The sequence below is a fragment of the Pelophylax lessonae genome (assembly GCF_965119305.1).
Source record: "Pelophylax lessonae genome assembly, chromosome: 2".
In the NCBI taxonomy this organism is placed as follows: domain Eukaryota; kingdom Metazoa; phylum Chordata; class Amphibia; order Anura; family Ranidae; genus Pelophylax; species Pelophylax lessonae.
Genome location: NC_138769.1, coordinates 339020780 through 339045542, shown reverse-complemented (window position 1 = coordinate 339045542; position 24763 = coordinate 339020780). Strand labels below are relative to the sequence as shown.

General features: G+C 42.0%; 1 protein-coding gene across 3 annotated transcripts in view; it reads right to left on the bottom strand.

Annotated features, from left to right (window-relative positions):
- The window catches only part of LOC309547783 (lethal(3)malignant brain tumor-like protein 3), a 109472-nt gene that overhangs the window by 58693 nt on the left and 26016 nt on the right, over positions 1-24763 (bottom strand). For all 3 annotated transcript variants that reach the window (XM_082247771.1, XM_082247772.1, XM_082247773.1), the window contains 7 exons: positions 22912-22966; positions 22558-22646; positions 19894-19998; positions 17864-17999; positions 13494-13585; positions 12116-12267; positions 8141-8217 (listed from right to left, as the gene is read on the bottom strand). In XM_082247771.1, coding sequence (XP_082103897.1) covers positions 8141-8217; positions 12116-12267; positions 13494-13585; positions 17864-17999; positions 19894-19998; positions 22558-22646; positions 22912-22966 — 706 coding nt within the window. The remainder of the gene's footprint in view (positions 1-8140; positions 8218-12115; positions 12268-13493; positions 13586-17863; positions 18000-19893; positions 19999-22557; positions 22647-22911; positions 22967-24763) is intronic.

Below are 24763 nucleotides of genomic sequence, written 5' to 3'. Positions count from 1 at the left end.
CGGAGTGCCTTTGGGGTTTGGTGTTCCAAGGGTCCGGATCCCAGGGTCCAGCGCCTAAAAAACGGACAGCGTTACAGGCAAAACCTTGTATCTGCTACCCGAGGCTCGGGTACCATATTTTTAGTCCATAGACTATTTTTAGATGGCTCCGATAGCTAACCCCTTAGATCCAGTGATCTTTGATTGGGGTATGATAGCATAATCTTCTTTCTTCTTCTTTGAAACAACAAATGTGTAGCACCTCTCCACAGCGACCTTCACCTTTTAGACACTGGCGAAAAAACTGATGTTCTTCCTGTATGTGAGGGGTTATATAGGAGGAACTTCCTGTCTATTGGTTGCCAGTGTCCATCCACCTGTAGGTGGCGTATAACCTAAATAGTTATTACCAGCTCTGTGTCCCGTAATGTACGATAAAGAAATTTCATCTTCTGGACACCATGCTGCTGACCCAATTATCAGAGATCTTCAAGTGGCCACAAAAGCCGTTCAGCATCTTCTCACTCGAGAGTGGAGGCATCCCTTCACTGAGAGGAGGATTTGCCTCCAGAACTGTAGGGCATGGAGCCCCAGTTCTTTCAAACCTGGGATGTGAGCTTTTGTTTGGAGCTTGAGGCTGGTTGTTAATGAAAGGAACTCCTCTTGGACTCCAAGGAGTTACTGGAGTCTGACCTATAACCTTCACCTCAAGTGGTAAGAGTACTGTTCCCCAGTGTTACCTTCTGGATGGAGTCACCCAAGTATGGTCCAAATAAGCGTCCACCCTCAAATGTGCCACAAATGTAACTGACATTTAAAAGGATTCTTCTCATGTAGACAGACACAGTGCCCACTCATGAAAGCTGCCTTATGGAATTCTCTAAGGCATCTACAGAGACGCTTGAGGCTTTTGGAAAATCTTCCAATAGCTGCCAAATGGCAGGGTCTTCCAGATCAGATTCTCTGAAACCGAGCATCTGTTTTGCCTAGGGCTAGGCACACTCCAACAGCAACCACCACAGACTGCAGAGCCACTACCACTGGAGAGAATAATGCCTTTAAGAGGACTTCCAAACTTTATTCTGTGGCATCTTTAAAGACTGGGGCCTCATCCACTGGGACATTCAGAGACTTATTCCAATTGGAAATAACCAGTTTAACTGCCAGCTAGCCCCATTTTATTGCAGAATTCTTGCTCCATGCAGTACACGTGAGCAAACCATTTCAGTGGTGAAAACACCTTCTCCAGACGAGCCTAATCAGGATACATTTCTTCTTGCACAGTGAGTGTGCACAGAAAATGTTTTGAGAATTTTTTGCGGCCACCAGAACCCAAAACCATTGACTTTAGGTGAAGAAGAAGATTCAGGAAGCGGCAACTTAGGGTTTGTGCAATGCATCCGCCAAAGGAGCACACCCTGGCCTTCTGTATCTGAGACAACCTGGACCCTGAGATTCCTCCCAAGGGAACACATCTACAGAGGATTCCTGATGCTCAACGGCTTCCACTTCTTCCTCCTCCTCCAAAGGAATTTCCTCCAACACATCATCCTTCCACAAAAGGGGAGAATGTATCTCTATGGCTTTCCAGGCTAGTGAGAATTCTTGAGAGCAGTCGTGGCGAGGGTTGTGGCGATACCAGGTAAGGGCAGAGATTCAGAGCCAATTTGATCCATATGGGAACCATTGCAGAGGTACCTCCCTACCTAATGAAGGAATCTGGGAACCTGTAACCCAGCTGGCCACTCAGCTAAGGGGAATGTCGGCTTATGCCAACACTAAAGTAACAGCTCCATATTCCTATAGGATTTCCTACAGGAGTGAACAAGACACAAAATAACCAAATGGCTTTCCCTTTAAAACACTGCCAGAGCATGACTGACCCCTACACATGCCAATCGAAGCACCAGAAGACTGGCACAAACAAGAAACCGTGGAAAAAATTTGAGCACCCGACTACCAGAAGAAATGAGGGGGAGGGAAGGAGGGGCAGTCCCAAATGCCAGGTCAATACAGGATAGTGTACCGTGGACGTCTGAGCAGCTTGAATATTTATTTTCTCCTGGATGCCTCCAATGCCATAAATGAAAAAGCTCCAATCTAGTGATTCAGTTCAAAATACCAAGGACTGGGTCTGTTCCTGCCTTCCAAGGGATCAGCCTCATGTTCTAGACCTGCTTTAGAGTCCCTGATTACTAGCAAAAGGCTGTCAGAAAAGGGGAGTGCCTCAAAGATAAGATTTGTGAAAGGGGTAGGAGTTGGTGTGAGGTGGAATATAAACATCAATCAGAGTAAATATGAGCTCTGGCAAAGACAGTTTAAGAATTATATAAGTGGTCTATAGGATTAAATGTAATATCTGGTATGTGGAATTGGAGACTTTTCGTGAGCAAAATAGGTTCTCCTCTTGGGTAGGAGAGGAAGCCAGAAATGTTTTTGCCACCAAGTGCTTTTTGAGGGCCAGGGTCTTAAAGCACATCAAGTGCATTCCCTTAAGTCTTATTGTTTTTTTTTCTTTTTAACAAGAAATTGAAAATCAATGACCACTTGAGTATAGAGTTAGCCCCCTGGTATTTCAGGACACAAATCTTAGTTTGTTCGACACTGATGTTGTATCAGAAAAATGAAACCCTTAAGAATATAAAAATCAGGGACATTTTATACATATAGTAAACAGAGACGCAACCTAAAGCCTATACCACCCTGCTCAATAAACCAAACTTCAATCTGTGAAGAGTACCATAAACATGCAAACAGTGACATCTACTGAAACAATTAAAAATTGCACTTATTAGCAAAGAGTTTTAAAGGATAAGCACATGTTATGTGTTACACCCGTATTCATTCAGAATGTAACATATAATCTGTTACTATGCAGGACCCCTGCTTCATCCCCCTCAACGCCCTGTGACAGCAGGTGGGGGATCCTCTCTCTGCACCCGCGGTTACATTTTTAATACAGCATGTCTGTGCGGGGCTCCGCCTGCACAGCCATGTCATTTATTGACAGAAAGAGGTCTAGGGATGTCTAAGATGTCTTAAGATGCCTATAAATGCATGTGTGATAAAGAGATTATAAGCTCCTTAACGGTAGGAATTAATGTGAATGTACAATGAATATGTAAAATGCTGTGTAAATTGTCTGCGCTATATACACAGCATATCTGTAATAAAAAAAATGGAAAATAATAATTGGAGAATGCCAATAATCGCTGGGTGGCCTTAAGGCTCATGGGTAGGGGCAAATGCAATATTGAGGACGCTCTGGAGAAGTCCATGCGCAAACCCGTTAACAGGATGATGTATCCTAGGAATGGCACTTCACAAACTTCATAAATGCATTTCTTTATCTTTGCATAAATGCTGTTGGCTGGAAGCTGCTGGAGAACAGCATGGATGTGACAATGATGGGAAGAGAGTTTAGAAGAGAACAAAATATCATACAAGTGTACTGACATAGACTTGTAGCGTAGATCTCTAAAGATGTGGTTAACAAAAATGCTAGAAGTGTGCCAGGGCTTTGGACAGACCAAAGGGCATTACCAGATATTCATAGTTTCCGTCTCTGGTATTGAAGGCAGTCTTCCATTCATCTCCAGCACAGATTAAGGTCGTAAGCCCCTACAAGCTCGAGTTCTGAAAAAGATTTTGCCCCATGAAGATGGTCTAATAATTTGATGATGGGTGGAGGAGGGTAACTGTTCTTTAAAATTATGTTATTCAGTTTATGGTAGTAAATGCAAAGATTGAGAGACTCCGATCTTATTCTGTATAAAAAAAAAAAAAAAAAACAACAACATGCTGCATCTGCTGGGGATGAAGAGAGGCAAATAAATAAATTTTAAAGATTGTTGGAAATGTACTATTCCATGGCTTTAGACTCAGGAATTGAGAGGAGGTAAGTGCATTCAGGCCCTACCATTACTCATCAATTAGGGCCTCATTATTCCAGGACAGCATTGAGGAAAGGATGAGGAAGTGTATTACATACTGGCCGACAGTGGTGGTAGAGGAGTAGAAGAGCCCTGTCAGTTATACTATCGTAAGTGAAGAAGAGCAGCGTCAATAGAGACGGTTCGGCCAGGTCTATCAAAAGTGTGGTTGAAGGCCCATGTAAAAGTTGTTCAGTTGCAGTTTGAAATGTATGCCTGTAGGAACCCACTGTAGGGGGATGGTTCACCAGAGAGGCATGCTGGAAGCACTATATGCAGAGTTGAAGAGGCATAACCTAACTGATGAGCCAGAGGCAGCAGCTGGAAGAGCCGAACGAGAGGATGCCACCTGAACATTCTGTTCTGTAACCAGTTGAGGCATCTGGACAGGCTGCATAAAAGGCTGGACTTAGCAGGACTCTTGGACGTCCATACTTCAGGCCAATTCCTGGAGTGGGTCCTCCTTGAATAGAGGTGCCGTAGTAGGGTTCATGATGTGAGGCCCATGCAAACTGTAAAAAAGGGAGAGAAATGGAGCAAATTGCACCACACTCTGACAACAGAGGGACAGGCATTATTTACCAGGGACTTTCCTACAGGGGTTTGGATTCAGCTGCGTCCCACTCCCAGGTTGCTTTGCCAGATACTTGCAGACATAGTTGGAAGATGCGTTATTACCAAAAGAAGAGGATCGGGCTGCTCTGTGAAAAACTTTTACACAGTGCAGGTAAGTATGACATGTTTAATATTTTAATTAAAAAAAGCTGTAATCTTTATACTGCTAACAACTGCGATAATATCATGCAGATGGCCTAAACTACTGGTTAAAGGTTGCATTTGGTCAAAGGAGATTGAAAGTGGTCTGAAAATTACAGCATGTGGCCAGAATGGAAGAAATTTAAAAAAAGGCGAATGCCAACAGCCAGCCACAGTCAACGAATGCTTAGTAAAAACAGAATGAATAAACTCTAGACCTAACTCTTTGAACCATGCCACCTGTTTCTGACAGCCTCTGGGTACTCTTTCCCTCTCCCCGCCCATGTTTAAACCTTTTCATATGGAGAGAGGAATTCTCATCAACTTCTCCTGGTTATCGTCAATACCTACAGTGCCATTGTTGAGGGATAAGCTATCCTGTATGTACACAGCCTGTAAATTCACTCTTGCAACTTTTTCTAGCATTCTGCTACAGCACCCTATCAACATGAAATTTTGCTTTAACCACTTGCTGACCAGCCGCCGTAGTTTTACTGCGGCAGGTCGGCTCTATTGCGCAAAATGACGTAGCTGTACGTCACTTCGTGCAATAGCCAGTGGGGGCACGCGCGCGCTGATTGGCAAGAGGGGGAGCCAATCAGCAGATCTGGCGGACACGATGTCCACCGGCCACCCGCGATCACTCCCCATAGTGACAGAACGGCGGTCTGCCTATGTAAACACGACAAACAGCCATTCTGTCACAGATGAACACAGAAATCCTGTGTTCCTGATATTCAGGAACACAGGTCTCTGTGTTCATCTAGTGCAGTGATGGCGAACCTTGGCACCCCAGATGTTTTGGAACTACATTTCCCATGATGCTCATGCAGTGCAGATGTAACCCTTTGATCGCCCCTGGTGTTAACCCTGCCAGTGTCATTAGTACAGTATCAGTGCATATTTTTAGCACTGATTACTGTAGTAATGTCACTGGTCCCCTCAAAAGTGTCAGTTAGGTGTTTTTTTTTTTTTATTGGCTGTGTTTTATAGCAGAAAGTAAAAACAATTTATTTTTTTCAGAATTGTTGCTCTTTGTTTATAATGCAAAAAATAAAAATCACAGAGATGATCAAATAATCTATATGAGGGGGAAAAAAAAGGATATCAATTTTATTTGGGTACAGCGTCACACAGCCACGCTATTGTCAGTTAAAATAATGCAGAGCCGTATAAAAAAATGGCCTGGTCATTAACATTCCTGGCGGTCTGCTTATGTCCAGATTTCTGTGCTAAAAGCAGTACATTGTTTTGCATAGAAATCTGTTGTTTTACATTTTAAAATTCACCTTCCCCTGCGATCCCCCACCGTCCTCCCGCTGTGTGCTCGGCCGATGCCGGCACCTGTCTTCTGGTTCTCTTCCCTGCGAGCGTTGGGACGCAGGGGGGTGGAACCGGCGGCAAATTCAAAAGTGTAAATACACTAAATGACATGATACAAAGCTGTGATCCTAACGGATTACACTGTATCATGCCATTTCACCACAGAATTTCACCAGTGCCCTGCCTGTGCTTTTCCACTGCTTTGTGCTTTGAGAATGACCATGGCGTCCCAATATCGTTCTTTGTGCAAAAGCGCTTTTAGACGAACTGGAAAACAGCGACAGCGAAACTGAGTTACTTAAAAAACTGAGCGATAGCGTTTCGTGGGAAAATTCGTCATCCGGTACGGAAAGTGATGACAGCGACGATTCTGATGTCTCTTTCTGGCACATAGCTCCGTTGCAAATTCTGAAGAATCATTTGATATACTTCCCAAATTCCACAAGCTATGTGCCAGAAAGAGACATCAGAATCGTCGCTGTCATCACTTTCTGTACCTGATGACGAATTTTCCCACGAATAGCTATCGCTCAGTTCTTCAAGTAACTCCGTTTCGCTGTCGCTGTTTTCCAGTTCATCTAAAAGCACTTTTGCGCAAAATAAAAAAGGCTTTTTGGATGCCATGGTCGTTCAAAATTTTCCAGGCACAAAGCACTGGAAAAGCGCAGGCAGGGCACTGGAAAAGTCACCAGGTGCAATCCTGTGGTGAAATGGCATGATACAGTGTAATCAGTTAGGATCACAGCTTTGTATCATGTCATTTAGTGTTTTTACACTTTTGAATTTGCCGCCGGTTCCACCCCCCTGCATCGCAACGCTCACAGGGAGGGAGCCGGTAGGCAAATGCCAGAAATCGACCATGCACAGAGCGGGGAGAGACTGAGGATGCTGGGGAGGACGGCGGGGGAGCGCAGGGAATGGCAGTAACATTCTGGGGTAATCCAGAGTGTGGCTCGGGGTTACCGCTTTTGGCACTGAAAGTTAACCCCGAGCCACACTTGGGAATACCGCCAGGGAGGTTAAGGGGGGTAAAACCTTCTGGTCCAGAAGTGGTTAGGGTACTGTATGTATTGGCTAGCATTGACAGGCAATTGGGATTTATTTCTTTAACGATAATGATCACGTCATGCCCCAATGTGTTTTAACATTTATATAATTTAATCTTTATTATCTCTGTGTACCTGATCTGTGATCACATACTATGTGGTCAAATGTGTCAATGTCTTAATAGTAAAACATTTGGAACAAAAAAAAAAAAATAAAACCTATGTGATTGGGAAGTCCACCCCACATCCCAGGATTGAAACCACATATAACAGCCAAATTAGGCTGGGGAATTAATGTTTATCATAATTAACCCTGTCTTTACTGTGGTCCCAGATCCCATTAACAGCTGTGACTAGGTTTTGAAACACTGTGGGGGAGGTTTGCTAAAACTGGTGCACACAGAATCTGGTGCAGCTTTATAAATTAACCAATCAACTTTAAGGTTTCATTGTCAAAGCTTAACTGAACAAGCTGAAGTTAGAACCTGATTGGTTACTACATACAGCTGCACCAGATTCTGTGTGCACAGTTTTTGTAAATCTCCCCCTGTGTGTCCTAAGAGTTAAAAGATTGCGAAGGTGGGTTTCGGCATTGTAGGCTAATGAGGGGAAACTCAGATGTCTCTCTTTGTCAATGGAGACAGACTTTGTTTCTGCTCATTTAAAATTGGTTCAGAACAGTTTGCAGTCTCTGCCCAATGCTTGTTCCAAACAAGCACCAGGAATTGTAAATGGGAACACAAAAAAATATAGTGGGGTTTTCTCAAAATGTGACTGCAAAAGTGGAAATGCACTTTAGGCCCCTTGCGCGACTTGTCCTGCGATTTGGGACTGCAAAGTTGCATGACAAGTCATACTCCATGATTTCCAATGAGTACCGTCCATATCTATACGACTTCAAAAGTAGTCCATGCACTACTTTGGCCTGATTTTAATGCATTTTGAGGTCCATAGACATAGACATAGCTTCAAGTCCAGTCAAAAAAGTGGCAAAAACACAGTAAAATCTCGCAACTTTTAGGTCGCATAAGTGTGAAAGGGGCCTCATATTAGTATACTTGTTTTCTTCAAATAGGCTGAAAAGATATACCCAGAATGCTTTACCTGGTGGAGGAGTCAAAGGTATCCCAAGTTCTTTACAATGCCCAACAGGTCTGATATATGGACTGCTAGCATCACACCTAGGAAATAAAGATATTCAGTGAGATCCTCCCAAAATGGCAAACCCCATCATAAAATCATGTTATTGTATCCTTCATGAAATACAGAAATGTCCGCAAAATAGACTTTAAATTTAGGGGTTAACCAATCATTAATTACAAGGTCAGTAAAGTGTAAAGATTTGGTAGTTCATACATACATGCAAAATGTTTGGGATTGCAATCATTAATTATTAAATTTAACCGCTTTAAGACCGCCCGCTGGAGTTATACTGCGTAGGCAGCCGCACCTGGGCAAACTGACGTAGCTATACGTCGTTTGCAAGCAGGAGGCTGGGGGCGAGCACGCGCCGCCAGCGGCACGCTCCCCCCCCCCCCACTCGTCAGCGGGGAAGCGGATGCAGCGGGCAGGCGGCTCCGATTGCCGCCTGACACCTGCGATCGTTCCCCGCTGAGAGAGAAGAACGGTCAGCGGTTGTAAAACACAGCTGACCATTCTCTCCCAGGAATGATCATAGAGCCCATGTAATCCTTCTATATAGGATCACATGTCTCTATGGTCATTTCAGAAGCCACGCCCCCCACAGTTAGTATCACTCCCCTAGGCTCCCATTTAACCCCTTGGTCACCCACAGGGTTAAACCCTTCCCTGCCAATGGCATTATTACAGTAACAGTGCAAATTTTTAGCACTGATTACTGTAGTAGTGTCTCTCGTAACCCCAAAAGTGTCAAAAATGTCAGTTAGGGGTCCTCCGCAATGTCCCAGCCGCGCAAAAAAAATTGCAGATCGCCGCCATTACTAGTAAAAAAAAATAAATAAATAAATAATAACCACAATAAAAATGACATAATCTTTCCCGTTGTTAGTAGACACAATAACTTTTGCGCAAACCAATCAAAATAAGCTTATTGCAATTCTTTTTTACCAAAAATATGTAGCAGAGTACAAATTGGCCTAAAATGTTAAAAAAAGTTTGATTTTTAAATTTTTTTTTTTTGGAATGTTATATAGCAGAATGTGAAAAATATTGTTTTTTTATTCAAAATGTTTATAGCGCAAAAAATAAAAAAAATGAAAACCGCACAGGTGATCAAATACCACCAAAAGAAAGCTCTATTTGTGGGGAAAAAAACATACATAAATTTTATTTAGGTACAGCGTCGCAAGACAGCGCAATTGTCCTTTAAAGTAACGCAGTGCCGAATCGCAAAATATGGCCTGGTCATTAAGGGGGCAAATCCTTCCGGTCTTAAAGTGGTTAAAGGGTAACTCCTCTTTTGTGGGTAAAAAAAAAAAAAAAAAAACACACAACAAAATGATAAAAATATAGCATATACAGCTGCTGCACAACCCATATTGTAATTGAGCGTTATTAAAAATAGACACACACAAACACCCCCTTTTTAAAATTTGCACCCGAAATTGCCAGGTAGTGCCCTGTAGGAGATGATGGAGAGGTCAGGACTCAGGATGACGCCTCCCACTTCCACTGCTCTGCATTCACTGTCCTGATCGAGTTCCCGCTGTGCCAAAGTATAGCTTGGCAGAGGAGCAAGAGCTTGGTCTGATCTGAATACCTTTCTCCACCAGGATGCCCCCTCTCTATTGAAGGAAGAGGGACTAAAGAAAAAAATGACAGCACACTGTAGATAAGAGCCGATGTTCAAAAAACAAAAGCCAGCATCTACTACTCCAGTTCATCTCCCCGCAATAGCAGGTGGGTCTGACTTAGTTGCCGGAGAGGAGTGCTGCTAGCTTGTGTAGTGGGCTTGTCTTTTTCACAACACAAGCTCACAACTAGTACTGTAGTGGTCTCCCTCCCCAGATAACCATTCTTCAGTCTAGGTGGAGCTATTGCCAAAATAAACATAAAAACATAGGATTTTTGACTTACAATAAAATCCATTTCTCCGATGTTCATTGACGGACACAGTTCATGGTATTCATAACCATGGGTTATACTGCCCCCTACAGGAAAATAGGCAGAAAATTATTCTGGCTACACCCAAGGGCAGTCCCAGGGGGTATACTCCCTCTCTCTGCTATAGCCATTTGTTACAAGCAGTGTCAGGAGAATTATAGCTCCACAGAGGGGTGGGTACTGTGGCTGTCAATGAGCATCAGAGAAATGGATTTTACGGTAAGTCAAAAGTCCCATTTTCTCTTTCGTTCATTGACAGACACAGCCCCTGGTATTCATAACCATTGGGATGTCCCAAAGCAGTGTTAAACATGAGGTGTGGGAACAACAAAAAATTCCCAAGGCTAAACATTAGCTAACCAGGCAACAGGAGCTCAACCAAACAACTGGAGCTTACCTGAAAAAAAACAACACACCCTCAAAAAGAATCAGGTCCTGTTAAACAGCAGCTTGCAAAACCTTGCGGCCAAAGGAAGCATCCGCAGATGCCAACACATCCACTTTAAAAAACTTTGTAAAAGTGTGCACCGATGACCATATGGCTGCCTTGCAAACCTGTGTCACTGACGCCTGATGACAGTAGTGCCAGGAGGCACTAAGCTCCCTAGTAGATTGCGCCTTGACCGGGAAAGGAGGAATCTCACCCCTGATGGAATAGGCCTGAATCACCGTCTGTCTGATCCATCTAGAAATGGTCCAAGAGGACGCAGGCAACCCTTTTCGAGGTCCGTCCGTGGGCACAAATCGAGTCTGATTTCCTGAAAGACTTCATAGCTGCCAGGTTCTCCGTAAATTTCCCTGACCACATCCAAGGCATGCAAGGCAATTTCCTTTGGATGTATAGGCCTGGGACACGGGGAAGGCAACACAATGTCTTCATTCAAATGAAAATCAGAGACAACCTTTGGAAGGAACGACTTACAGGGGCAAAGAACCACCTTATCCCTGTGAATCACCAGATAAGGTGAACAACAGGATCACGTCGCCAGCTCCAACACCCTGCGCGCAGAAATCATAGCCACCAAAAAGGCCACCTTCTGGGACAGCGTAAGCAGGGGAATCCCCCGAATATTTTCAAAGGGAGGCTTCTGTAGGGCTGAAAGCACCAAATTGAAATCCCAAGGCGTCCACATTGGAGGGACCGAATGTCCGACACCCTGAAGAAACCTATTCACCAGGGAGAGTGTGGCCAAAGGTCGTTGGAGGGGGGGGCAGGTGAGGGACTCGGCAAGGGGGAGCCTGCGGGAAGGAGGGGCCCACGTCCACCCCAAAACCCTCCAGGTGGAGAGGGGGGGACAGCTACTCACCATACCAGGAACCAGGCAGGCACCGCTCCAGACAGAACCCCTCTCCATCTAAATGGGGGGCTGTAGGCCAGGAGGGACGCTGCGACTCGGGGCCGAGACCCGGTCGTATGCGACCTTGCAAGGTGTGTAACTTGCAGGCCAGCCCCCGTCCAGTGGGGCTATGTCACGGCCGACCTAGCGCAGGGCTGAGGTCTGCGCGCTCTCGCTGGCCAGACTGGGGTGACCACTGAATCTAGATTATCCAGTCCGGCAGTTGATTGTAGATCTCACAGGAAAAATCCAGGACGAAAAAATGTCCTATCTAAAAAATGTTGCCAGGACCAAAGATCCCACCAAGAAACTAGGTCCTTACTCCTGACTAGGCAGAAAAAAAAACTGAGTGGCTATAAAAGACAGGGGAAGTATACCCGCTAGGACTGCTCATGGGTGTAGCCAGAATTATTTTCTGCCTAGTTTCCTACTCCTGTAGGGGGCAGTATACCCCAATGGTTATGAATACCAGGAGCTGTGTCTGTCAATGAACGAAATTAAAAAATGTGCTTTTGTAGAACACTGTAGTCATGGATCAGAATAGGAGCAAGTGTTCTATGCAACTGGTTCCCTGGAATATGTGTTTAGTCTGTTAAAGACTAGCCAGGTAAAGTGTAATTGAATTTTAGAAGAGAGAAAAAAAAAAGATGGCTGTTACCAGTAATCATAACTGTGGTCCCAGTTATCAAAATGAATAAGTAGTCTGTTCTCCACAATATCTGAAATTGTAGCCACACACAATAATGAAGGATTCTTCCGATCCACAGCTTCTAGTTTCATACCCACACGGAAACCAGAGGGGGTTATTGGCTGTAAACAAATAAGTACAAAACATGAACTAAATAATGTTTACACCAAAAACTGTTTAATAAAAAAAGATGAATGGGCACAATACTTAAAAATGATTTATCTCATCAAAACAAAAAACACGAATCCCTACTGGAGAAGTTCCTGCTGTGGATGACCCAGCTTGAGTTGCTTAGCAAGTATTTGAAGCAGAGTAATTCATGATCATGTGATCATTATATCCGTTATGACATAAAGAGCACATGCAAGCTAGAAAAAAAATTAGTTTCAGCTTGCATGGGCCACTGCAGCCTAAACATAGTGTGCTGCTAATTAAAACTGTAATTGTCTGATGCTATTATAGTATTTAAAAACATTCAAAATCAAAGGAATGCAAAAAAAATAAAAAATATTAAAAATTCCTTTCTCTGGCCTGTTCACAGTTAGCGTGTTGGCAGTTGTCAGTTTTCGACTGTAGGGAGCCGCGATGAGGGGGTGGGTGATGCGTGTGTTCATGTATCACACACTTCATGTCTCCACACAGCAGATTGGTGCGCTGTGCTGGGGTGACATGCAGTGCCTACCTGTGTGCTGTTGTAAATGCAGCATGTGTGCATTTTACAGCAGCTCACTGCATTGTACCTTCAGGCTGCACTGCAGTGCAAACAGTGCCCTAGCAGTAATAGCATTTAGCCACTGCGCTGTGTGTGAACTAGTTCTTAATAAACCATGAAGAGAAAGACTGTGCCAAGAAATTGTAAACTTGAAGATGTTGTGTTGAGCTTATTCCAGGTGCATCAAAAACAAAGGTGTGCAAAGTCTTACAGTTGGTTTTCTTTATAAAGTAGAAAAGCATGTTCTCTGCCAGCAGGATGCAGAATGGGACCCATGCTCTCAATAGGGAAGCAGAGATCTAACACACCCCCTGCCAAATCAAAACTATAGGTCTGACGCTGTAGGGAGCATGTCAGTCTTCTGCAGAGAAACTACTGCTTCCCCACAGAGCGCAAAGGTCCCACTCTTCTGCTGCTGGCAGAGGACTGACTTATCTATTTAGGCGGTGGCTGCTTTAGAAAGTAAACAAACTGTAATACATGAAAACACTTGTGTTTTAATGCACCTGAAATTAATTCAGCCAATTTAAACGAAGGTTCAGGCGGACTTTAAATGCAGCCACAGGCACAGCACCATGTGCTCAAACTACAAACGCATATCAGCTAAAGCAAACTGGTGTATTTAGGTTATCTCACCGTGTTATAACTTTTAAATAATGTCTTTGGAGCAGCCTGTGACTTGCATTGCTTTAAGTAGGAAGGCCAGCTAAACTCTCCATCTTTATAACCTGAAAACAAAAATGTAAGAAACCATCAAACATTAGTGTGAAATCTTGAAATACGAATGCATTTTTTTTCCTCGATCATTCAAAAGAGATAAATATTCACTACCGAGATTCACAGGAGCGAAGCAGAGGATAATCATCTTTGGATAGTAACCACCGCAGGTTAAAGCGCACAGAGAGGAGAGCAAAGGTAGGGGGGAAAAAAAGTGGGAGGAGAAGAGAGAGGGAAAGCAGAGGAGGTAAGGGGAAGGGGTTGGGGAGTCCATCTGGGGGATCCACAGAGCAGAGCTCAAAGGAATTGACCAGAGCATGGAGAAAAGAAAGCCAAGTGGCTTCCCAAAGGCCACACCTCATGTAACATTTCTAAGTACCCTAGGCATCTATCCAGGCTAACAAAAATTTTGTTGAATTTCCTTGGGCAATTCTAACTTTTATAAAAGTCAATTTATACAGGACGACTTTGTTAATGGTGGGCTTCCAGGCAGCAGTAGGAGGAGTGGCCAGCTGAATCAAGATATCTCTTTATGCATAGAACACAGTGTAGAAAATAAACAAGTTTAACATATCGGCTCACCTCCAAATCATCAATCTTTCCTGGCACTAACATCTGGGGGCCCTAATTCCAGCTGCAAGTCACACACGTCACTAAAAGTAGCCATAGACTGTGCAAATTTTTTCCTGCACCAACAGAAGACATCCCCGCCAGGATTATTGCTAGCTGCTATAGCAACCGCTAGCAATAATCGCAAGTAAATCCGGCAGGCTAGATGTTCCTAAGTTGATCAATCTATCAACTTGATACATTCAACCTGCCCAAACATGGTTCGAATCCCGGCTGGTTCCTGCCGAACCAGCTGGGATCTAACAGTCTATGGCTGGCCTAAGGACCTCCACCACTGACTCCCAGAAGGTTCACAGAGAGGGCAAGGTCCACACAACGTTGAGAAAAATACCCATGGAGGCACCACAAGGAGCTAGAAGTCATACTGGCTAGATGTTATGAAGTGTAATAAGCCCTATGAAGAAATTTAAGTTGAACAAATCTGTCTCTCGCCATCATGTAAGTAATGTAGGTTCCCACACAGTCCTTCCAATCATCCTCAAAAAGATTAGGTAAGTCATCTGTCTAATTCTGGTAGTTAGGCTCCAATTTGGTGACATAAGCTAGAGATAGATGCAGATATATAGCAGGCAAAGGCTTCCATATCACTTTAGGAGGTGTGCAATTTCTCCAAAGGGTCTGATTCTAAAGTCAGGGGCGACGGGAATCAATTTGCCACCACATGCTACAGCTGCAGGTACCAGAGGAACATTTGGTTAGGAAGTGAAAGTTTGGATTTCAGGGCATTAATTGCAGTAGCATCCTATCCACCATAATATGTTTCAATGTGATGACCCTTTTAACTGCCCACTGGTGGAAATACGGCAAACCGTGAAGTTGAGGAAAGGCAGGGGTTACTCCACAGGGGAGTATGCAGTGAGTAAGCGGACAGGGTGTGATATTTTGCTCTGGCAAGATTTCAAGGTTCATAACGTAGTGCCCATCAAGTACTTGATTTAGACATGGGGTCGAAGGCTCCAGTACACCAGATTACTAAGGGTAGCATAGGAACCCAGTATAGCTACTTCAATTGTCACCACTGGATTATCCTTGGGCTGAGAGAGGCACCACCTGACAGTGACTAACACAGTAATCAATTTGGAAAATAGAAATGGCAAGTCCACCATAGGAAAGTGGTAGCTGAAGTGTCATCTTCGCCAAGCAAGGGACCCTCCAAACCAAAATAAATGAAAAAGGGTAATGCCATAAATCTAAAGAAATGTATAGTGATAGGCACAGGAGTGTTCCCGGAAAAGTTGTTGGAAAATAATTTTGAGGAGATTCAATCTACCCACTGGGGAGAGATCACCATAAATGTACATCTTAAGCTAAATTTTTTGGGTAATAAGTCTCTACCTATTACTCAAACAATACTCAAACAAACCTAAACCACTTCTCCAAGGGTGGATGTCATATGAAGTCCTCAGATTGAAGTGGTTATAATCGGAGCGATGCCAGCAGCTGCACGCACACATCCCAGTATCAATATCTTCAGCAGCCAATGCTTTTTAATGTAGCAGTGATTTGAGTGGCTTTACAGCCACTCAATCACTTCTAGAGGCGGCAGAAGGCCCCCCCCCCCCTCCCACCACCCTTATCGGGCTCTCCCATCCGATGGGGAAAACCATTAACGATGTGACTGCTTTGGTCACATTCCCTAGGAAAAGTGAAGGAAACTGAATTTCCTACCCATCTTCTATGATGTCAACAACCAGAAGCAGTAAGGATTTTGTCACTTCCGGTTTGATGTTTACAAGCTATTACCGACTTATATAAGCATCAAACCAATCTTGGTTCTTGGTTTGATCAGATGTTTTGGAGGCCAGAGGAAATATCTGGGGTTTAATGGACTCCAGATCTCTCTATAAAGAGGACCTGTCATGCTTATTGTTATTACAAGGGATGTTGTTCATTCCTTGTGATAGCAATAAAGTTGATTAAAAAAACAATTAAAAAGGGAAAGTGTAAAAACAAAAAAAAAACAACACACAAGGGCCCCTGTTCCATGTGATTATGCGCAAATGCAACACACATTTGTTTTTTGTTTTTTAAACTGCGTTTGAAAAACCACTAGACAAATACCGTGTGACATAAAATTGCAACACCCACCAGTTTACTCTCTAGTCTAGAGCCTCTGCTAAAAAAAAAAAAAAAAAAAAAAAGAATATTATATATATGTTTGGGGGTCTATTTTTTTAGCATAAAAATCGAAAATGTTGATTTTTACATATAAGTGAGAAGGGTCACAATTAGCCTGGGAGTCAAGTGGTTAGTATTCAAGAAGTAGGTAGGTTAATTCATCCACCCAATAAAGAGGAGTGAACGTACCAATCTTGGGGCAGGAAAGATGTAGTGGAAATAGAACAGGTTTATCCCAGGTAATTCTAACCCTGGGGTAGGAGCCTAATTCTTCTATAATAATAAGGGCTTGATGGAGAGAGGAAGAGGCATCACGAAGATACAAGAGGGTTTCCTCAGCATATAAGGAGAGAAACCTTTGCAGAGGGGTTCCAACACCAGTTTTGAACAGACTCCGGAAAAAAGGGCACCCTTACCTTGTACCCCATCGGAGAGTGAACAGTTCAGATATAGTATCCTTCATCCACAAGATAAATTAGGGACCAAATCCAAATTTCTATAGAACCGCCCTCTAAGGAGTCAAATGCTTTTTTAGTATCCAGTGAAGCCACCACTCCCAGGCGGTCCGGGGAAGCCATGGCCACGTATGTAAATATTTTACAAATATTGATGTTGGTAGCCCTACCTAACATGAATCCGAATTAGTCAGCATGTACCAAGGCTGGAATAACAAAGGTCAGGCAGCAGGCTAGAATCTTTGTGAGGAGTTTAGCATCCACGTTAAAGTAAATGAGATGATATAAAGAGCAGATTTCTGGGTTGTTTCCAGTTTTGGGCACCACAACCACAATTGCTCACCTCCAACAAACATTGCAGCATTGCATGGAAGTGTGAGGCTAAGTCCTCAGTATATGTCATGAAAAATTCTGCCAGAAGTCTGTCCGATCCAGGTGTTTTCCCAAACTGGAAGGAGACTGCTGTAATCTGTACCTCCTTTCAAGTTTGTCTCTAGCTACTTACTTTTGTAGCTATAGGAACAGGAAAGTAGATTTTCTACAGATATGCCACCAGATCTGCGTCACTCTAAGATACTTTAGAGCTTCAAACAGACCGATAGTAAGAAGCAAAATTACAGTTAATCTGTATCGGATCTGTTAAAATAGTCCCTGCAGGGTTAGCTATACATGGAATGCTAGCAGAGGGCGAATGCTCTTTTTTTAGTCATGCCAACAATCTACCGTTCTCTCCTTGTTCAAAGATCCTCTGCATCTGGTGTAAGTGAGTCTTCCTAGTCAAGGATATGAAGGAGTAGGAGAATGTCCCTATGCAGAGCACAGAGGCCATCAAAGTCGCGAGGATCACAAGTCTGGCTATATGTCTCCTGTAATGTCATAGTGGCAGCCTCTGGTTTTTCCAGGTCCCCCAGTCCCTCTCTGCATACCCCTCTTATAATGGACTGATACTGGCCCCTCGTAAAGACTTTAAAAGGTATCCCACACCTGATAAATGCATTTTTAATTTCTGTCCAAACACAACTAAACTAGAACTACAGTAATAAAATACAGAAGAGATGTTATAAATTACATTTTATGGTTTCTTACCTTTAGGGGGAGTAAGTCTGTGTCCAGTTTTCTCACACCATCCCACTGGGTGTATATCCACAGAATCAGCGTTAACCCAAAAATCATAGCAATCTGGATATCCATCAAAATGTAGCCGCATTCGATAACCTTGGACCTTTTGAAAAACAAGATGTGTAAAAATCCAATCTTTCAAGTCTTTTCTGCAAGTTGTTTCTGTCTGGCTTTGACAAGTTCCTGCTCCCACGGTCGATCGGATCACCTAGTTCTCCTCCCTCCCTCCCTGCAGTCTTTTGGGACACATCACAGGTCCCAGAAGACTGTGGGACTATTCACAATACGCAGTGGGCACTTAGCTGTGAAGCTGTAAGCGGTCACAGCCAGGTGCCCACAGTTAAGAAAACAAAGCTGGAACAAAGAGTGAGCACAGTGCTGGATCCTGGGACAGGTAAGTGTCTGTTTATTAAAAGTAAGCAGCAACAGTTTTTGCAGTTGCTGGCTTTTAAATTTTAAAAATTAGACTGGAGCTTCTCTTTAAGTTGTGCTGAACATCTGGGTATTACTGTGGCCCAAAAATGTGAGGACAGTACAGATATCCCCCAAATTACCCCTTTTTGGAAAGTAGTTAGTCCAAGGTATTTAGTAAGAGGCATGGCGATTTTTTTGAAGTTTTAATTTTTTGTCAAAAGTTTTTGGATTTTTTTTTTTTACTATATGGTCACCAGTGCAGAACAGCATCATCATAGAATGGGTGTGGTGGTGATCAGGGACATTGACTGGTTACAGTACAAAAATAAAACTATTTTTTTTTATTTTTTATTATATTTTGTTCTTTTCTTTTTTTTTTTTTTTTTTTAACACCCGTTGACCAGAGAAAAAAAAAAAAAAAAAATGGTACCATAGCAACATTGTACTACTCTAAAGCAGTGATCAGTATTTTTTTTTTTTTTTTACACATCAGGTATGCATTTAGTATTGCTCTATGCAAGCATTTACTGAATGAAATTGATTGTTTGTTTGTTTTGTTGTGATTAGTTGTGATCGGAGTTAATCACATGGTACAGATGGGCTGTAATTGGCCTAGTCTGTACCATGTGATCACACTAACCAATCACAGCTAGCAATACAATTGTACACAATGGATGACTTGAAAGGAAATCCATTGCTTACAACTGTCATGTGACCTGCTGTGATTAGTTATAGCAGTCATATGGTAGCGGCAGCAGACCGGTACAGTGATCAGTCATCGGCTGTGTCTGGTGGATGCAGCAGGTGATAGATTGCACTGCGATTCGGGAGGACATCATATGACTTGCAATTTTGCAATAGGTCAGATGGGAAGTAGATAAATTTGAGATACCTGTAGCCAAAAAAGTTTGAAGATAGGGACAATAAGGCAGTTAGAAATATTCTGATACTATGTAGGAAAATCATCTAGTTATACAAATGCGCATTTGTATAATCCAATGCTAATCGCATTAAGTGTATGTAATTCAAGCAAGATCATGAACTGTAACTTTTCTGCAAAGTACATGAGCCGTCTTGAACTACCTTATTTACAGAAATCACTCTCATCTCAAGTCTCATGCTATTTTTACACCAGTAGCAAAATCATCCCAAAGCATTTTCGAAAAACACACAGTGTGAGCACAAACGATATTGCCATCATGTATTGACTGATTTTCAAACAAGAAATCATTTTTATTATTTTGGTCTCCATTTTTCTTAATACATTTTTTATTTTTTTATTTAGGGAAATTTCACAAAAAAAAAAAAAAAAAAATGGGTATATAAAAATTGCCTATCTTAATGGTTGTATGTTTCTTGTGGGTACTATTGCTATGCTCTTTATGTTACAGTACGTGTATTCTGACAGTAGGTGGTTCCCCAGCCATCAGAACAATAATCACTGCCAGCTGCTATAGCCGCCGGCAGTGATCGCACGAAAAAAGCTTGACCGGCTAATTGTCCTGAAGTTGATCAAGCCATCGATTTCAGTACAACCAGCCTGCCCATACATGATACAAAATGTTAAGAATGGACACTCTTACCTCGACTGAAGTTAGGACGCAGTATAAGGATGGATGTTCGGGATCTATCCCTTCTAGCTTGTATCCCACTTTAAATCCATTCCGTGACTGAGGGAAAGACTGATGCTGAAATAAAAAATCAAAATTGTAAACATAAAATATATACTGGTGAAGAACTAAAGGAAGTATAAGACTCAACCTTTCTTCAGGAGAAAGCGGATTAACTGCTGCAGACAACAAAGATACTGCAGACAAAGATACTTTCCTTTCCTAGTTTTCTCCAATGGCCATACAAAGAATACTTTTTTTTGTTTAGAATAGTTTAGAAATTATGTTTTTAGCCCCTTGTGTACCAAGGTACATTTCTAAATGTCCTGGTATACAAGATCACAGCTGCTACTGCACACGTATTTGTAAGCATTAACTGCAACACATATGTGAGGTATGGCTATAAGCATTGGAGTGTGAGCAAAAATTGTAGGGCATTAAATCATCCGTAACTCTAAATGTATATCCTGTAAAAAAAAAAGGGTTTTTAAAGCGTCACCTATGGAGAATTTTGAGTACCATCGTTTTTTTTGTTGGTTTTAGTGGCACACACAACTTTAAGACTTGACATGTTTCATGTATTGATTTACTAAATGCAACCCCATCTTTTATATTACATAAAAAAACTGGGTGTTCGATTGTGTTTGTTTGCACTAAAATTCATTATATTTTTTTTTTCCTTTAAAATATGTGTTTAATAAAAGGCTGTGCAAATATCAAGCAACATAAAAAATGCAACTACCATCATTTTATTCTAGTGTCTGCTTTAAAAAAAATATATAAATTGTCTGAGGTTATAGGGTAACTTCCAGCAAAATAAATGCAAATTTTACTTTGTGAAAAATAAAAAAATCCCCCATAGACATGTGGTTAATCAGATAAGTTCCAGAAATAACTTTATTATTATTTTTTTTAATAATGCCTCATCTTCTATGAATTATTTAATTTTCGACATATTTTACAAAAAAAAAAAAAAAAGTGTATGATTCTTTCAAAAAAGTGATCATTTTGTAGTAACTGAGATATGAAATTCAGTTTTTATTCTGCAAATCAAGATATTAAAAAAGAGAAAAACACATTTTTGATAAGCATAAACTAACTTTTTTCTTTTTTTCACTGAAAAAACAAACTTCTTTTTAGGTGTCATTCGGGCTCATTTCAATAACCTATATTGCATGTACTTGAAATGCAATCCTGGTATATGCTAATAAAAGCTCCCAAAAATTTAACTCCCCCCTATTGCTTACATCTCTCATACCCGGGTGTTGTTATTTACTATGATTTGCTTTGTTTTCCTTATCTCTTTTTTTCTGTTTCCTTTTTGTGATTCCTTGACATCACCATAAGCATGTATGCTCTTCTGACAAGTTAAATATATGCCTTATAACTGTGGGTGTTACCCTCATTTGTTACATGACATATATAGCATATGTAAATACTTGTTACTATTACTTTCTGATTTCCTATATTTGTGATCTCTAAAAATCAATGAGACTTGATTATGAAAAAAAGGAAATCCGTAAAATAGGATTAATTAAGGGACAGGAATTCAAAGACTTGTGGGTTGTACTGCCATCTACAAGAGAATTTGTACACAGGTAAATAAAAAGCAGTGACCAGTCCAGTATCTAGCCTAGTCAGTGCATTCATGTGAGAGCTAACAAACTCATTGACTATTTATATAAAGACAATAATTGCAATTTAAAAAGTCACAGATGTGGGAAATTAACCTTTTAATTGCCATTTTAACCTGTGTGTTACCTTGTGTGTCTGGCCAACAATTCCAGGGGATATAAACTTTTGATCAGAGCCATTTGGGTGATTTCTGTTATTATGTTTTAAAAAGGAGCCAGGCAACTACATGATAATAAATGGCTTCATATGATTACTATCCTTAAATAAAAGCCATTTTTTTGGCATGATCATTCATATTTTCAATATCAATGCCAACATTTCAGAATTTTTGCCAGGTATGTAAACTTTTGAGCAAAACTGTATGGAACACCCTGTACAAAAAAAAGTCTTAAAAACTGGCCACAGATGGATTTTTTTTTTGATCAGCCAAAAGGATGATCATACTTTTTTTTTTTTGGATTTCCCCATCCACACAAGGGAGGTGGATAGAGGAATCATTTTTCTATTCTATCTATTGTCCTTTCTGACAGTGGGACTCCCCCTTTTTCAAAATACACCATTTAGATCTTCAGCGATTGGCTGCATGCGCTAATAGAATTAACATTTTCCAGCATTCCCGTTCGAGAGAAGCCAATCATTGGATTGACCTCTCTCGAATGGGAGTGGCCATAGGAGTAGGAAGCTAGCGATCAAAATCTACCGCTTGATGTTACTCATGAAAAACCATACAGAAAGTAGATTTCTTCTCACTTAGCTTAATGGGAATCTAGGTTTCAACAGCCATGCTGGTAAAGCCAGCGAATGTGAGGCAGGATGGTATACCGCTCCTTGAGATTTTGCTTAGGCAAAAATAACATTTCTAGATGGTCCATATAACACAGCAAACATTCACTTTTTGAATTCTGTGCCACTTTACCTGTTTGAGGTGTATAAATTATAAGGTTTAGCATACAATTTAGTCAGCAGTAACATTTCCTAAGTGTAGATCATTACAGAAATTACCTCTTTGAAGAGTTTTAGAGGAGCTGCTGGCATCTTCTCTTCTTCTAGGTAAGAGACCCAGTTCCATGATTTCTTCTTGGCTGTGGGTGCTAATGGTTAAAGATTCATATTAAATAATTACAAATAAGAGAGTGTACATCATCTATAACAAAGACAGCAGAACCAAACTAATACAAGTTAAAGATTAGATTACAAGAAAAAAAAAAAAAAAATCCTCATACAGTCACCTTAAAGTAACCAAAGACACCAACAGATGGTAAGATTCTGACAAGAACTGCTTGTTCAGGTAATCATCTCATGTCTATGGGTACCTTTAAAATATCATCATCACCATCACTGGCCCTTCTACCATACCTGATTTTGTTTGCTTGGAGAGTTTTCGACCTTTGTGGTGGCTTCTGACTTTATCCTATTTGTGAATAATAGGCAAAAAAGTGTTTAAGGGCATCTTAAAACACTTTCAATACATTTTCAATTTACAACATCAGCATTGTAATATCAATACAAATAGTTAATTTTGACATTCCAATATAAGGCCCTGTGCACATAGGACGTACTAAAGCATACGCCCATGGAAGGCCGTGTTTATCTGCACGGGGATGCATAGATGTTCTGTGCATCCCTGTGCAGGCTGTTCTATAGATAGTATAGTTTATATTCCCATCGCACATCTTCCTGGATATAGGCACATGAGTTGTGGGTGCTGCAGCGATCACCAGTTGGACACTTGATCTATCACAGATACATACATATTCGCCATCACACCAACGATCTTGCACAGCAATCCAAAGAAACGTATTATTGCAAAAGGATCACCTAAGGATAGGTGCAATGTTTCGGAGTCATGCAGGACCCCTTCATCAGGCATGTGTTTGATAGGACACAGCCGCTGCTTCAATTTTGACATCCTTGTGGGTGCGTGTCCCTAAATGCATACAGTGTACATTTGGGGACATGGCCTTCCTCATGCGTATGCTTTAGTACGCCCTGTGTGAACAAGGCCTAAGCTTACTTGAAAAATCTAATTTCATGTTGTGACTGCTGCCTATCTGTTGGCCATCTGTTTTAACAAAATCTGGGATTCCTTGCTTTGGACCTTTTTCTCTGCTCATTCCTTTGGTTTACAACAGGGGTCAGCAACCTTTTTCCACTTAAGGGCCAGGATTCAATGTATGTGAATGCATGGAAGACTGCATTCACCTGCTAATAAATTTAGATAACATTACACAGCCCCCGCACCTTTGGCACCCTTTACATTAATCAGCCCCCACACCTCTAGACTCCTTTACATTAATCAGCCCCCACACCTCTGGACCCCTTTACATTACACAGCTCCCGCACCTCTGGACCTCTTTACATTAAACAGCCCCCCCCCTGCACATCACACACCCCCCACCCAGCTCCCCCTGCATATTACACAGCCCCCCACCAGCAGCTACTTAAGCTACTACTTAAGCCACTTGGTTAGGTTTACACAAATGTCCCTGTTTGCTAATGACAAGTGTCCCAGTGCCTGGGCTTTAATGCCACTATATACCTGGTTTTCGAGCGCTGTTTTGTGCTCACGTGAATGGCCATCTCTCTCCTTCCTGCTGACGTCAGCGGGGGACTCTAAGCCCCTCCCGCTCTAGCTGTCAGACCAGGAGAGGTATTTAGAGGTATTTAGCGGCATTTTATTAATAAAGCACAGGCACCGGGACACTTGTCATTGGCAAACAGGGACGTTTGTGTAAACAAAGTGGCTTAACAACCACTTTAAAATGTCCACAGACCGGGCGCGCGTGAATTTATTACGTGCACTGACGGGCAGGACATTTAGCAGTGGAAGGCCAGGTGCAGCTCGCCAACCCCTGGTTTACTACATACTACTACATATTCCATGGTAACATGTTGCCTGTAGTAACTGATGGGGTGTTTACTGTACTGACTCCGCCTCCTAAAACTCATCTCAGCACCTCTGCGGTTCAGAAGTCAGGCTCTGTGAAATGTGTGACACCAGTGCATATGTACAGAGCATAGTGAATAGGTGTCACAGCATTCAAGAAAGTAAATTTGTGGGAGTCTTCACAAAGTAAGTTTACAAACTTCAAGATCGTTTATCAGGGATCCTCAAACTACGGCCCTCCAGCTGTTGCAGAACTACACATCCCATGAGGCATTGTAAAACTCTGACATTCACAGACATGACTAGGCATGATGGGAACTG